The sequence below is a fragment of the Cherax quadricarinatus genome, chromosome 43 (genome assembly GCF_038502225.1).
Source record: "Cherax quadricarinatus isolate ZL_2023a chromosome 43, ASM3850222v1, whole genome shotgun sequence".
NCBI classification, from domain to species: Eukaryota; Metazoa; Arthropoda; class Malacostraca; order Decapoda; family Parastacidae; genus Cherax; species Cherax quadricarinatus.
The window spans coordinates 25,345,275-25,359,435 of record NC_091334.1 but is presented as its reverse complement, the minus strand read 5'-3'; the positions used below and the strand labels follow the sequence as shown (position 1 = coordinate 25,359,435).

Sequence of the window (14,161 nt, the reverse complement as noted above, 5' to 3'; positions counted from 1 at the left end):
CCACCTGGCCAGTAAGCCAGCCACCTGGCCAGTCAGCCAGCCACCTTGATAGTCAGCCAGCCAGCCACCTGGCCAGTCAGCCAGCCACCTGGCCAGTCAGTCAGTCAGCCACCTTGCCAGTCAGCCAGCCACCTTGCCAGTCAGCCAGCCACCTTGCCAGTCAGCCAGCCACCTTGCCAGTCAGCCAGCCACCTGGCCAGTAAGCCAGCCACCTGGCCAGTCAGCCAGCCACCTTGCCAGTCAGCCAGCCACCTGGCCAGTCAGCCAGTCAGCCAGCCAGCCACCTGGCCAGTCAGCCAGCCACCTTGCCAGTCAGCCAGCCACCTGGCCAGTCAGTCAGTCAGCCACCTGGCCAGTCAGCCAGCCACCTTGCCAGTCAGCCAGCCACCTTGCCAGTCAGCCAGCCACCTTGCCAGTCAGCCAGCCACCTGGCCAGTCAGTCAGCCAACCAACCAGCCGGCCTCCCTAACATGTATTACACATGTTCCAGGATTGTTTCTCTTTACTTATGACATAGGTTATAGGACATTCTGGCAGGATGACATTACCGGTGGTATCAAAATTGAAAGGATGTTGCATGAATGTTGCACATGGGTTATTATTGAGGTTTTTGATATTTCCTCGACCACTTGTGACCACATCCATCTGACAGCCACTAAACTCTGGGTCAACATCACTTTCCTCTTAAAAGGGGAAGTGTTAATATAACATGACATTAGTGACTCCGTGGTGTTTACCACACTGTTTGTTCTAGCTGATACTCAAACTGGTGCTCCCACAAGGTACTAAATGCTCCCACAAGGTACTAAGTGCTCCCACAAGGTACTAAGTGCTCCCACAAGGTACTAAATGCTCCCACAAGGTACTAAGTGCTCCCACAAGGTACTAAGTGCTCCCACAAGGTACTAAATGCTCCCACAAGGTACTAAGTGCTCCCACAAGGTACTAAGTGCTCCCACAAGGTACTAAATGCTCCCACAAGGTACTAAGTGCTCCCACAAGGTACTAAGTGCTCCCACAAGGTACTAAGTGCTCCCACAAGGTACTAAGTGCTCCCACAAGGTACTAAGTGCTCCCACAAGGTACTAAATGCTCCCACAAGGTACTAAGTGCTCCCACAAGGTACTAAATGCTCCCACAAGGTACTAAGTGCTCCCACAAGGTACTAAATGCTCCCACAAGGTACTAAGTGCTCCCACAAGGTACTAAGTGCTCCCACAAGGTACTAAGTGCTCCCACAAGGTACTAAATGCTCCCACAAGGTACTAAATGCTCCCACAAGGTACTAAGTACTAAGTGCTCCCACAAGGTACTAAATGCTCCCACAAGGTACTAAGTGCTCCCACAAGGTACTAAGTGCTCCCACAAGGTACTAAGTGCTCCCACAAGGTACTAAGTGCTCCCACAAGGTACTAAGTGCTCCCACAAGGTACTAAATGCTCCCACAAGGTACTAAGTGCTCCCACAAGGTACTAAGTGCTCCCACAAGGTACTAAATGCTCCCACAAGGTACTAAGTGCTCCCACAAGGTACTAAGTGCTCCCACAAGGTACTAAATGCTCCCACAAGGTACTAAGTGCTCCCACAAGGTACTAAGTGCTCCCACAAGGTACTAAGTGCTCCCAGAGTTTTGTAATACTGCGCACACTGAGTATTAACACCCATTCTGTACTAACCAGTCATCTTAGGCCAATTGTGCCAAATTTGGAGACAGGAAAAATAAAATGTTGATCCATGTTTGGAGCGCTAGCAGTAAGAACGTAGATCAACATTTGCACAGTTAAAGGTTAACGTGTATTAATTTGTATTAATATTAATACATCCAGGACACAAGTGGTTTTAATATAAATAGTAATAATGCAAACACCGGGGATGAGCCTGAGGTATTGACTCAGTCTACCGGGACACTGTGTCACTATCAGTCTACCAGGTCACTATCACTACCAGGACACCAGGTCACTGTCAGTCTACCAGAACACTAGGTCACTATCAATCTATAAGGACACCAGATCACTATCAGGACACTAGGTCACTATCAGTCTACCAGGGCACTAGGTCACTATCAGTCTACCAGGACACCAGGTCACTGTCAGTCTACCAGAACACTAGGTCACTATCAATCTACCAGGACACCAGATCACTATCAGGACACTAGGTCACTATCAGTCTACCAGGACACCAGGTCACTATCAGGACACTAGGTCACTAACAGTCTACCAGGACACTAGGTCACTATCAGTCTACCAGGACACTAGGTCACTATCAGTCTACCAGGACACCAGGTCACTATCAGTTGATCAGGACACTAGGTCATTATCAGTCTACCAGGACACCAGGTCACTATCAGTCTACCAGGACACTTCGTCACTGTCAATCTACCAGGTCACTATCAGTCTACCAGGACACCAGGTCACTATCAGTCTACAAGGATGCCAGGACACTATCAGTCTACCAGGACACCAGGTCACTATCAGTCTACCAGGACACCAGGTCACTATCAGTCTACCAGGACACCAGGACACTATCAGTACCAGGACACTAGGTCACTATCAGTCTACCAGGACACTAGGTCACTATCAGTCTACCAGGACACTAGGTCACTATCAGTCTACCAGGACACTAGGTCACTATCAGTCTACCAGGACACCAGGTCACTATCAGTCTACCAGGACACTTGGTCACTGTCAATCTACCAGGTCACTATCAGTCTACCAGGACACCAGGTCACTATCAGTCTACCAGGATGCCAGGACACTATCAGTCTACCAGGACACTATCAGTCTACCAGGACACCAGGACACTATCAGTCTACCAGGACACCAGGTCACTGTGACATATCTGTTGTGACATGTCTAGTGTGACATGTATTAATATGTATTAATTTTCAGACTGGTAAGAAGTATCACCGACTGCCAGCTGGTTATCCAACAGGCGGCTCACTACTTGCTGGCAATAGACCAGGTGAGTGACTACTGTGAACCACCTGTGACCATTGTAAACCAACTGTTGTCACTGTGTACCAGCTGTGATCACTCTGTACCAGCTGTGACCACTGTGTACCAGCTGTGATCACTGTGTACCAGCTGTGACCACTGAACTAGCTGTGGTCACTGTGTACTAGCTGTGACCACTGTGTTCCTGCTGTGACCACTGTGTACCAGCTATGTTGTGGCCACTGTGTAACAGCTGTGACCACTGTGTACCAGCAGTAACCACTGTGAACCAGCTATGACCACTGGGTACCAGCTGTAACAGTCACAATACCCCAGCTGTAAAAGTTACAATACACCAGCTGTGAGAGTTAAAATATACCAGCTGTGACAGTTACAAAATACTCCAGCTGACACTTGTAGCAGAGTAACACCAGTGCTGACACTTGTAGCAGAGTAACACCAGTGCTGACACTTGTAGCAGAGTAACACCAGTGCTGACACTTGTAGCAGAGTAACACCAGTGCTGACACTTGTAGCAGAGTAACACCAGTGCTGACACTTGTAGCAGAGTAACACCAGTGCTGACACTTGTAGGAGAGTAACACCAGTGCTGACACTTGTAGGAGAGTAACACCAGTGCTGACACTTGTAGCAGAGTAACACCAGTGCTGACACTTGTAGCAGACTAACACCAGTGCTGACACTTGTAGGAGAGTAACACCAGTGCTGACACTTGTAGGAGAGTAACACCAGTGCTGACACTTGTAGGAGAGTAACACCAGTGCTGACACTTGTAGCAGAGTAACACCAGTGCTGACACTTGTAGCAGAGTAACACCATTGCTGACACTTGTAGCAGAGTAACACCAGTGCTGACACTTGTAGGAGAGTAACACCAGTGCTGACACTTGTATCAGAGTAACACCAGTGCTGACACTTGTATCAGAGTAACACCAGTGCTGACACTTGTAGCAGAGTAACACCAGTGCTGACACTTGTAGCAGAGTAACACCAGTGCTGACACTTGTAGCAGAGTAACACCAGTGCTGACACTTGTAGGAGAGTAACACCAGTGCTGACACTTGCATCAGAGTAACACCAGTGCTGACACTTGTAGGAGAGTAACACCAGTGCTGACACTTGTAGGAGAGTAACACCAGTGCTGACACTTGTAGGAGAGTAACACCAGTGCTGACACTTGTATCAGAGTAACACCAGTGCTGACACTTGTAGCAGAGTAACACCAGTGCTGACACTTGTAGCAGAGTAACACCAGTGCTGACACTTGTAGGAGAGTAACACCAATGCTGACACTTGCATCAGAGTAACACCAGTGCTGACACTTGTAGCAGACTAACACCAGTGCTGACATTTGTAGGAGAGTAACACCAGAGCTGACACTTGTAGGAGAGTAACACCAGTGCTGACACTTGTAGCAGAGTAACACCAGTGCTGACACTTGTAGGAGAGTAACACCAGTGCTGACACTTGTAGCAGAGTAACACCAGTGCTGACACTTGTAGCAGAGTAACACCAGTGCTGACACTTGTAGCAGAGTAACACCAGTGCTGACACTTGTAGGAGAGTAACACCAGTGCTGACACTTGTAGCAGAGTAACACCAGTGCTGACACTTGTAGGAGAGTAACACCAGTGCTGACACTTGTAGGAGAGTAACACCAGTGCTGACACTTGTAGCAGAGTAACACCAGTGCTGACACTTGTATCAGAGTAACACCAGTGCTGACACTTGTAGGAGAGTAACACCAGTGCTGACACTTGTAGGAGAGTAACACCAGTGCTGACACTTGTAGCAGAGTAACACCAGTGCTGACACTTGTAGGAGAGTAACACCAGTGCTGACACTTGTAGGAGAGTAACACCAGTGCTGACACTTGTAGCAGAGTAACACCAGTGCTGACACTTGTAGGAGAGTAACACCAGTGCTGACACTTGTAGCAGAGTAACACCAGTGCTGACACTTGTAGCAGAGTAACACCAGTGCTGACACTTGTATCAGAGTAACACCAGTGCTGACACTTGTAGGAGAGTAACACCAGTGCTGACACTTGTAGCAGAGTAACACCAGTGCTGACACTTGTAGCAGAGTAACACCAGTGCTGACACTTGTAGGAGAGTAACACCAGTGCTGACACTTGTAGCAGAGTAACACCAGTGCTAACACTTGTAGCAGAGTAACACCAGTGCTGACACTTGTAGGAGAGTAACACCAGTGCTGACACTTGTAGGAGAGTAACACCAGTGCTGACACTTGTAGGAGAGTAACACCAGTGCTGACACTTGTAGCAGAGTAACACCAGTGCTGACACTTGTATCAGAGTAACACCAGTGCTGACACTTGTAGGAGAGTAACACCAGTGCTGACACTTGTAGGAGAGTAACACCAGTGCTGACACTTGTAGCAGAGTAACACCAGTGCTGACACTTGTAGGAGAGTAACACCAGTGCTGACACTTGTAGGAGAGTAACACCAGTGCTGACACTTGTAGCAGAGTAACACCAGTGCTGACACTTGTAGGAGAGTAACACCAGTGCTGACACTTGTAGCAGAGTAACACCAGTGCTGACACTTGTAGCAGAGTAACACCAGTGCTGACACTTGTATCAGAGTAACACCAGTGCTGACACTTGTAGGAGAGTAACACCAGTGCTGACACTTGTAGCAGAGTAACACCAGTGCTGACACTTGTAGCAGAGTAACACCAGTGCTGACACTTGTAGGAGAGTAACACCAGTGCTGACACTTGTAGCAGAGTAACACCAGTGCTAACACTTGTAGCAGAGTAACACCAGTGCTGACACTTGTAGGAGAGTAACACCAGTGCTGACACTTGTAGGAGAGTAACACCAGTGCTGACACTTGTAGCAGAGTAACACCAGTGCTGACACTTGTAGGAGAGTAACACCAGTGCTGACACTTGTAGCAGAGTAACACCAGTGCTGACACTTGTAGGAGAGTAACACCAGTGCTGACACTTGTAGGAGAGTAACACCAGTGCTGACACTTGTAGGAGAGTAACACCAGTGCTGACACTTGTAGGAGAGTAACACCAGTGCTGACACTTGTAGCAGAGTAACACCAGTGCTGACACTTGTAGGAGAGTAACACCAGTGCTGACACTTGTAGGAGAGTAACACCAGTGCTGACACTTGTAGGAGAGTAACACCAGTGCTGACACTTGTAGGAGAGTAACACCAGTGCTGACACTTGTAGCAGAGTAACACCAGTGCTGACACTTGTAGCAGAGTAACACCAGTGCTGACACTTGTAGGAGAGTAACACCAGTGCTGACACTTGTAGGAGAGTAACACCAGTGCTGACACTTGTAGCAGAGTAACACCAGTGCTGACACTTGTAGGAGAGTAACACCAGTGCTGACACTTGTAGCAGAGTAACACCAGTGCTGACACTTGTAGCAGAGTAACACCAGTGCTGACACTTGTAGGAGAGTAACACCAGTGCTGACACTTGTAGCAGAGTAACACCAGTGCTGACACTTGTAGGAGAGTAACACCAGTGCTGACACTTGTAGCAGAGTAACACCAGTGCTGACACTTGTAGGAGAGTAACACCAGTGCTGACACTTGTAGCAGAGTAACACCAGTGCTGACACTTGTAGGAGAGTAACACCAGTGCTGACACTTGTAGCAGAGTAACACCAGTGCTGACACTTGTAGGAGAGTAACACCAGTGCTGACACTTGTAGCAGAGTAACACCAGTGCTGACACTTGTAGCAGAGTAACACCAGTGCTGACACTTGTATCAGAGTAACACCAGTGCTGACACTTGTAGGAGAGTAACACCAGTGCTGACACTTGTAGCAGAGTAACACCAGTGCTGACACTTGTAGCAGAGTAACACCAGTGCTGACACTTGTAGCAGAGTAACACCAGTGCTGACACTTGTAGCAGACTAACACCAATGCTGACACTTGTAGCAGAGTAACACCAGTGCTGACACTTGTAGCAGAGTAACACCAGTGCTGACACTTGTAGCAGAGTAACACCAGTGCTGACACTTGTAGGAGAGTAACACCAGTGCTGACACTTGCATCAGAGTAACACCAGTGCTGACACTTGTAGCAGAGTAACACCAGTGCTGACACTTGTAGCAGAGTAACACCAGTGCTGACACTTGTAGCAGAGTAACACCAGTGCTGACACTTGTAGGAGAGTAACACCAGTGCTGACACTTGTAGGAGAGTAACACCAGTGCTGACACTTGTAGGAGAGTAACACCAGTGCTGACACTTGTAGCCGAGTAACACCAGTGCTGACACTTGTAGGAGAGTAACACCAGTGCTGACACTTGTAGGAGAGTAACACCAGTGCTGACACTTGTAGGAGAGTAACACCAGTGCTGACACTTGTAGCAGAGTAACACCAGTGCTGACACTTGTAGCAGAGTAACACCAGTGCTGACATTTGTAGCAGAGTAACACCAGTGCTGACACTTGTAGGAGAGTAACACCAGTGCTGACACTTGTAGGAGAGTAACACCAGTGCTGACACTTGTAGCAGAGTAACACCAGTGCTGACACTTGTAGGAGAGTAACACCAGTGCTGACACTTGTAGGAGAGTAACACCAGTGCTGACACTTGTAGCAGAGTAACACCAGTGCTGACACTTGTAGGAGAATAACACCAGTGCTGACACTTGTAGGAGAGTAACACCAGTGCTGACACTTGTAGCAGAGTAACACCAGTGCTGACACTTGTAGGAGAGTAACACCAGTGCTGACACTTGTAGGAGAGTAACACCAGTGCTGACACTTGTAGCAGAGTAACACCAGTGCTGACACTTGTAGGAGAATAACACCAGTGCTGACACTTGTAGGAGAGTAACACCAGTGCTGACACTTGTAGCAGAGTAACACCAGTGCTGACACTTGTAGGAGAATAACACCAGTGCTGACACTTGTAGGAGAGTAACACCAGTGCTGACACTTGTAGCAGAGTAACACCAGTGCTGACACTTGTAGCAGAGTAACACCAGTGCTGACACTTGTAGGAGAGTAACACCAGTGCTGACACTTGTAGGAGAGTAACACCAGTGCTGACACTTGTAGCAGAGTAACACCAGTGCTGACACTTGTAGCAGAGTAACACCAGTGCTGACACTTGTAGCAGAGTAACACCAGTGCTGACACTTGTAGCAGAGTAACACCAGTGCTGACACTTGTAGCAGAGTAACACCAGTGCTGACACTTGTAGGAGAATAACACCAGTGCTGACACTTGTAGGAGAGTAACACCAGTGCTGACACTTGTAGGAGAATAACACCAGTGCTGACACTTGTAGGAGAGTAACACCAGTGCTGACACTTGTAGCAGAGTAACACCAGTGCTGACACTTGTAGGAGAATAACACCAGTGCTGACACTTGTAGGAGAGTAACACCAGTGCTGACACTTGTAGCAGAGTAACACCAGTGCTGACACTTGTAGCAGAGTAACACCAGTGCTGACACTTGTAGGAGAGTAACACCAGTGCTGACACTTGTAGGAGAGTAACACCAGTGCTGACACTTGTAGCAGAGTAACACCAGTGCTGACACTTGTAGCAGAGTAACACCAGTGCTGACACTTGTAGGAGAGTAACACCAGTGCTGACACTTGTAGGAGAGTAACACCAGTGCTGACACTTGTAGCAGAGTAACACCAGTGCTGACACTTGTAGCAGAGTAACACCAGTGCTGACACTTGTAGGAGAGTAACACCAGTGCTGACACTTGTAGGAGAGTAACACCAGTGCTGACACTTGTAGCAGAGTAACACCAGTGCTGACACTTGTAGCAGAGTAACACCAGTGCTGACACTTGTAGGAGAGTAACACCAGTGCTGACACTTGTAGCAGAGTAACACCAGTGCTGACACTTGTAGCAGAGTAACACCAGTGCTGACACTTGTAGGAGAGTAACACCAGTGCTGACACTTGTAGGAGAGTAACACCAGTGCTGACACTTGTAGCAGAGTAACACCAGTGCTGACACTTGTAGGAGAGTAACACCAGTGCTGACACTTGTAGGAGAGTAACACCAGTGCTGACACTTGTAGGAGAGTAACACCAGTGCTGACACTTGTAGGAGAGTAACACCAGTGCTGACACTTGTAGGAGAGTAACACCAGTGCTGACACTTGTAGCAGAGTAACACCAGTGCTGACACTTTACACTGGTATTCACTGCTGACATCTTAAGTATTATTTCAAGAGAGTCAGCAAAAACAGTACAAATTTTAGTCTGTATTAGTAGTTGTTAAGTAGTTGTTAAGTAGTTGTTAAGTAGTTGTTAAGTAGTTAAGTAATTGTTAAGTAGTTGTTAAGTAGTTAAGTAATTGTTAAGTAGTTGTTAAGTAGTTAAGTAATTGTTAAGTAGTTGTTAAGTAGTTGTTAAGTAGTTGTTAAGTAGTTGTTAAGTAGTTGTTAAGTAGTTGTTAAGTAGTTAAGTAATTGTTAAGTAGTTGTTAAGTAGTTAAGTAATTGTTAAGTAGTTGTTAAGTAGTTGTTAAGTAGTTGTTAAGTAGTTGTTAAGTAGTTGTTAAGTAGTTAAGTAATTGTTAAGTAGTTGTTAAGTAGTTAAGTAATTGTTAAGTAGTTGTTAAGTAGTTGTTAAGTGTCTCTTTGATTCCAGGTTCTGGCAACATTATTAGTTAAGTTTGGTATATGATAGTGTTGGTGTAGTTATGTTTGGTATATGATAGTGTTGGTGTAGTTATGTTTGGTATATCATAGTGGCGGTGTAGTTATGTTTGGTATATGATAGTGTTGGTGTAGTTATGTTTGGTATATGATAGTGTTGGTGTAGTTATGTTTGGTATATGATAGTGTTGGTGTAGTTATGTTTGGTATATCATAGTGGCGGTGTAGTTATGTTTGGTATATGATAGTGTTGGTGTAGTTATGTTTGGTATATGATAGTGTTGGTGTAGTTATGTTTGGTATATGATAGTGTTGGTGTAGTTATGTTTGGTATATCATAGTGGCGGTGTAGTTATGTTTGGTATATCATAGTGTTGGTGTAGTTATGTTTGGTATATGATAGTGTTGGTGTAGTTATGTTTGGTATATGATAGTGTTGGTGTAGTTATGTTTGGTATATGATAGTGTTGGTGTAGTTATGTTTGGTATATGATAGTGTTGGTGTAGTTATGTTTGGTATATGATAGTGTTGGTGTAGTTATGTTTGGTATATGATAGTGTTGGTGTAGTTATGTTTGGTATATCATAGTGGCGGTGTAGTTATGTTTGGTATATGATAGTGTTGGTGTAGTTATGTTTGGTATATGATAGTGTTGGTGTAGTTATGTTTGGTATATGATAGTGTTGGTGTAGTTATGTTTGGTATATCATAGTGGCGGTGTAGTTATGTTTGGTATATCATAGTGTTGGTGTAGTTATGTTTGGTATATCATAGTGTTGGTGTAGTTATGTTTGGTATATGATAGTGTTGGTGTAGTTATGTTTGGTATATGATAGTGTTGGTGTAGTTATGTTTGGTATATCATAGTGGCGGTGTAGTTATGTTTGGTATATCATAGTGTTGGTGTAGTTATGTTTGGTATATCATAGTGTTGGTGTAGTTATGTTTGGTATATGATAGTGTTGGTGTAGTTATGTTTGGTATATGATAGTGTTGGTGTAGTTATGTTTGGTATATGATAGTGTTGGTGTAGTTATGTTTGGTATATGATAGTGTTGGTGTAGTTATGTTTGGTATATCATAGTGGCGGTGTAGTTATGTTTGGTATATCATAGTGTTGGTGTAGTTATGTTTGGTATATCATAGTGTTGGTGTAGTTATGTTTGGTATATGATAGTGTTGGTGTAGTTATGTTTGGTATATGATAGTGTTGGTGTAGTTATGTTTGGTATATGATAGTGTTGGTGTAGTTATGTTTGGTATATGATAGTGTTGGTGTAGTTATGTTTGGTATATCATAGTGGCGGTGTAGTTATGTTTGGTATATCATAGTGTTGGTGTAGTTATGTTTGGTATATGATAGTGTTGGTGTAGTTATGTTTGGTATATGATAGTGTTGGTGTAGTTATGTTTGGTATATGATAGTGTTGGTGTAGTTATGTTTGGTATATGATAGTGTTGGTGTAGTTATGTTTGGTATATCATAGTGGCGGTGTAGTTATGTTTGGTATATCATAGTGTTGGTGTAGTTATGTTTGGTATATGATAGTGTTGGTGTAGTTATGTTTGGTATATCATAGTGGCGGTGTAGTTATGTTTGGTATATCATAGTGTTGGTGTAGTTATGTTTGGTATATGATAGTGTTGGTGTAGTTATGTTTGGTATATGATAGTGGTGGTGTAGTTATGTTTGGTATATGATAGTGTTGGTGTAGTTATGTTTGGTATATGATAGTGTTGGTGTAGTTATGTTTGGTATATGATAGTGTTGGTGTAGTTATGTTTGGTATATGATAGTGGTGGTGTAGTTATGTTTGGTATATGATAGTGTTGGTGTAGTTATGTTTGGTATATGATAGTGTTGGTGTAGTTATGTTTGGTATATGATAGTGTTGGTGTAGTTATGTTTGGTATATGATAGTGTTGGTGTAGTTATGTTTGGTATATGATAGTGTTGGTGTAGTTATGTTTGGTATATGATAGTGTTGGTGTAGTTATGTTTGGTATATGATAGTGTTGGTGTAGTTATGTTTGGTATATGATAGTGTTGGTGTAGTTATGTTTGGTATATGATAGTGTTGGTGTAGTTATGTTTGGTATATCATAGTGGCGGTGTAGTTATGTTTGGTATATGATAGTGTTGGTGTAGTTATGTTTGGTATATGATAGTGTTGGTGTAGTTATGTTTGGTATATCATAGTGGCGGTGTAGTTATGTTTGGTATATCATAGTGGCGGTGTAGTTATGTTTGGTATATGATAGTGTTGGTGTAGTTATGTTTGGTATATGATAGTGTTGGTGTAGTTATGTTTGGTATATGATAGTGTCGGTGTAGTTATGTTTGGTATATGATAGTGTTGGTGTAGTTATGTTTGGTATATGATAGTGTTGGTGTAGTTATGTTTGGTATATGATAGTGTTGGTGTAGTTATGTTTGGTATATGATAGTGTTGGTGTAGTTATGTTTGGTATATGATAGTGTTGGTGTAGTTATGTTTGGTATATGATGGTGTTGGTGTAGTTATGTTTGGTATATGATAGTGTTGGTGTAGTTATGTTTGGTATATGATAGTGTTGGTGTAGTTATGTTTGGTATATGATAGTGTTGGTGTAGTTATGTTTGGTATATGATAGTGTTGGTGTAGTTATGTTTGGTATATGATAGTGTTGGTGTAGTTATGTTTGGTATATGATAGTGTTTTTGTAGTTATGTTTGGTATATGATAGTGTTGGTGTAGTTATGTTTGGTATATGATAGTGTTGGTGTAGTTATGTTTGGTATATGATAGTGTTGGTGTAGTTATGTTTGGTATATGATAGTGTTGGTGTAGTTATGTTTGGTATATGATAGTGTTGGTGTAGTTATGTTTGGTATATGATAGTGTTGGTGTAGTTATGTTTGGTATATGATAGTGTTGGTGTAGTTATGTTTGGTATATGATAGTGTTGGTGTAGTTATGTTTGGTATATGATAGTGTTGGTGTAGTTATGTTTGGTATATGATAGTGTTGGTGTAGTTATGTTTGGTATATGATAGTGTTGGTGTAGTTATGTTTGGTATATGATAGTGTTGTAGTTATGTTTGGTATATGATAGTGTTGGTGTAGTTATGTTTGGTATATGATAGTGTTGGTGTAGTTATGTTTGGTATATGATAGTGTTGGTGTAGTTATGTTTGGTATATGATAGTGTTGGTGTAGTTATGTTTGGTATATGATAGTGTTGGTGTAGTTATGTTTGGTATATGATAGTGTTGGTGTAGTTATGTTTGGTATATGATAGTGTTGGTGTAGTTATGTTTGGTATATGATAGTGTTGTAGTTATGTTTGGTATATGATAGTGTTGGTGTAGTTATGTTTGGTATATGATAGTGTTGGTGTAGTTATGTTTGGTATATGATAGTGTTGGTGTAGTTATGTTTGGTATATGATAGTGTTGGTGTAGTTATGTTTGGTATATGATAGTGTTGGTGTAGTTATGTTTGGTATATGATAGTGTTGGTGTAGTTATGTTTGGTATATGATAGTGTTGGTGTAGTTATGTTTGGTATATGATAGTGTTGGTGTAGTTATGTTTGGTATATGATAGTGTTGGTGTAGTTATGTTTGGTATATGATAGTGTTGGTGTAGTTATGTTTGGTATATGATAGTGTTGGTGTAGTTATGTTTGGTATATGATAGTGTTGGTGTAGTTATGTTTGGTATATGATAGTGTTGGTGTAGTTATGTTTGGTATATGATAGTGTTGGTGTAGTTATGTTTGGTATATGATAGTGTTGGTGTAGTTATGTTTGGTATATGATAGTGTTGGTGTAGTTATGTTTGGTATATGATAGTGTTGGTGTAGTTATGTTTGGTATATGATAGTGTTGGTGTAGTTATGTTTGGTATATGATAGTGTTGGTGTAGTTATGTTTGGTATATGATAGTGTTGGTGTAGTTATGTTTGGTATATGATAGTGTTGGTGTAGTTATGTTTGGTATATGATAGTGTTGGTGTAGTTATGTTTGGTATATGATAGTGTTGGTGTAGTTATGTTTGGTATATGATAGTGTTGGTGTAGTTATGTTTGGTATATGATAGTGTTGGTGTAGTTATGTTTGGTATATGATAGTGTTGGTGTAGTTATGTTTGGTATATGATAGTGTTGGTGTAGTTATGTTTGGTATATGATAGTGTTGGTGTAGTTATGTTTGGTATATGATAGTGTTGGTGTAGTTATGTTTGGTATATGATAGTGTTGGTGTAGTTATGTTTGGTATATGATAGTGTTGGTGTAGTTATGTTTGGTATATGATAGTGTTGGTGTAGTTATGTTTGGTATATGATAGTGTTGGTGTAGTTATGTTTGGTATATGATAGTGTTGGTGTAGTTATGTTTGGTATATGATAGTGTTGGTGTAGTTATGTTTGGTATATGATAGTGTTGGTGTAGTTATGTTTGGTATATGATAGTGTTGGTGTAGTTATGTTTGGTATATGATAGTGTTGGTGTAGTTATGTTTGGTATATGATAGTGTTGGTGTAGTTATGTTTGGTATATGATAGTGTTGGTGTAGTTATGTTTG

The 14,161-nt window shown here is 42.6% G+C and overlaps 1 protein-coding gene across 5 annotated transcripts in view; it reads left to right on the top strand.

Annotated features, from left to right (window-relative positions):
• Positions 1-14,161, top strand: part of LOC128694208 (alpha-mannosidase 2x-like) — a 152,787-nt gene that overhangs the window by 77,774 nt on the left and 60,852 nt on the right. For all 5 annotated transcript variants that reach the window (XR_011393124.1, XM_070093753.1, XM_053784206.2 and 2 more), the window contains exon 13: positions 2,889-2,961. Coding sequence is in view for 4 of the 5 variants with exons in the window: in XM_070093753.1 (XP_069949854.1) it covers positions 2,889-2,961 (73 nt within the window). In the remaining variant the exon portion in view is untranslated. The remainder of the gene's footprint in view (positions 1-2,888; positions 2,962-14,161) is intronic.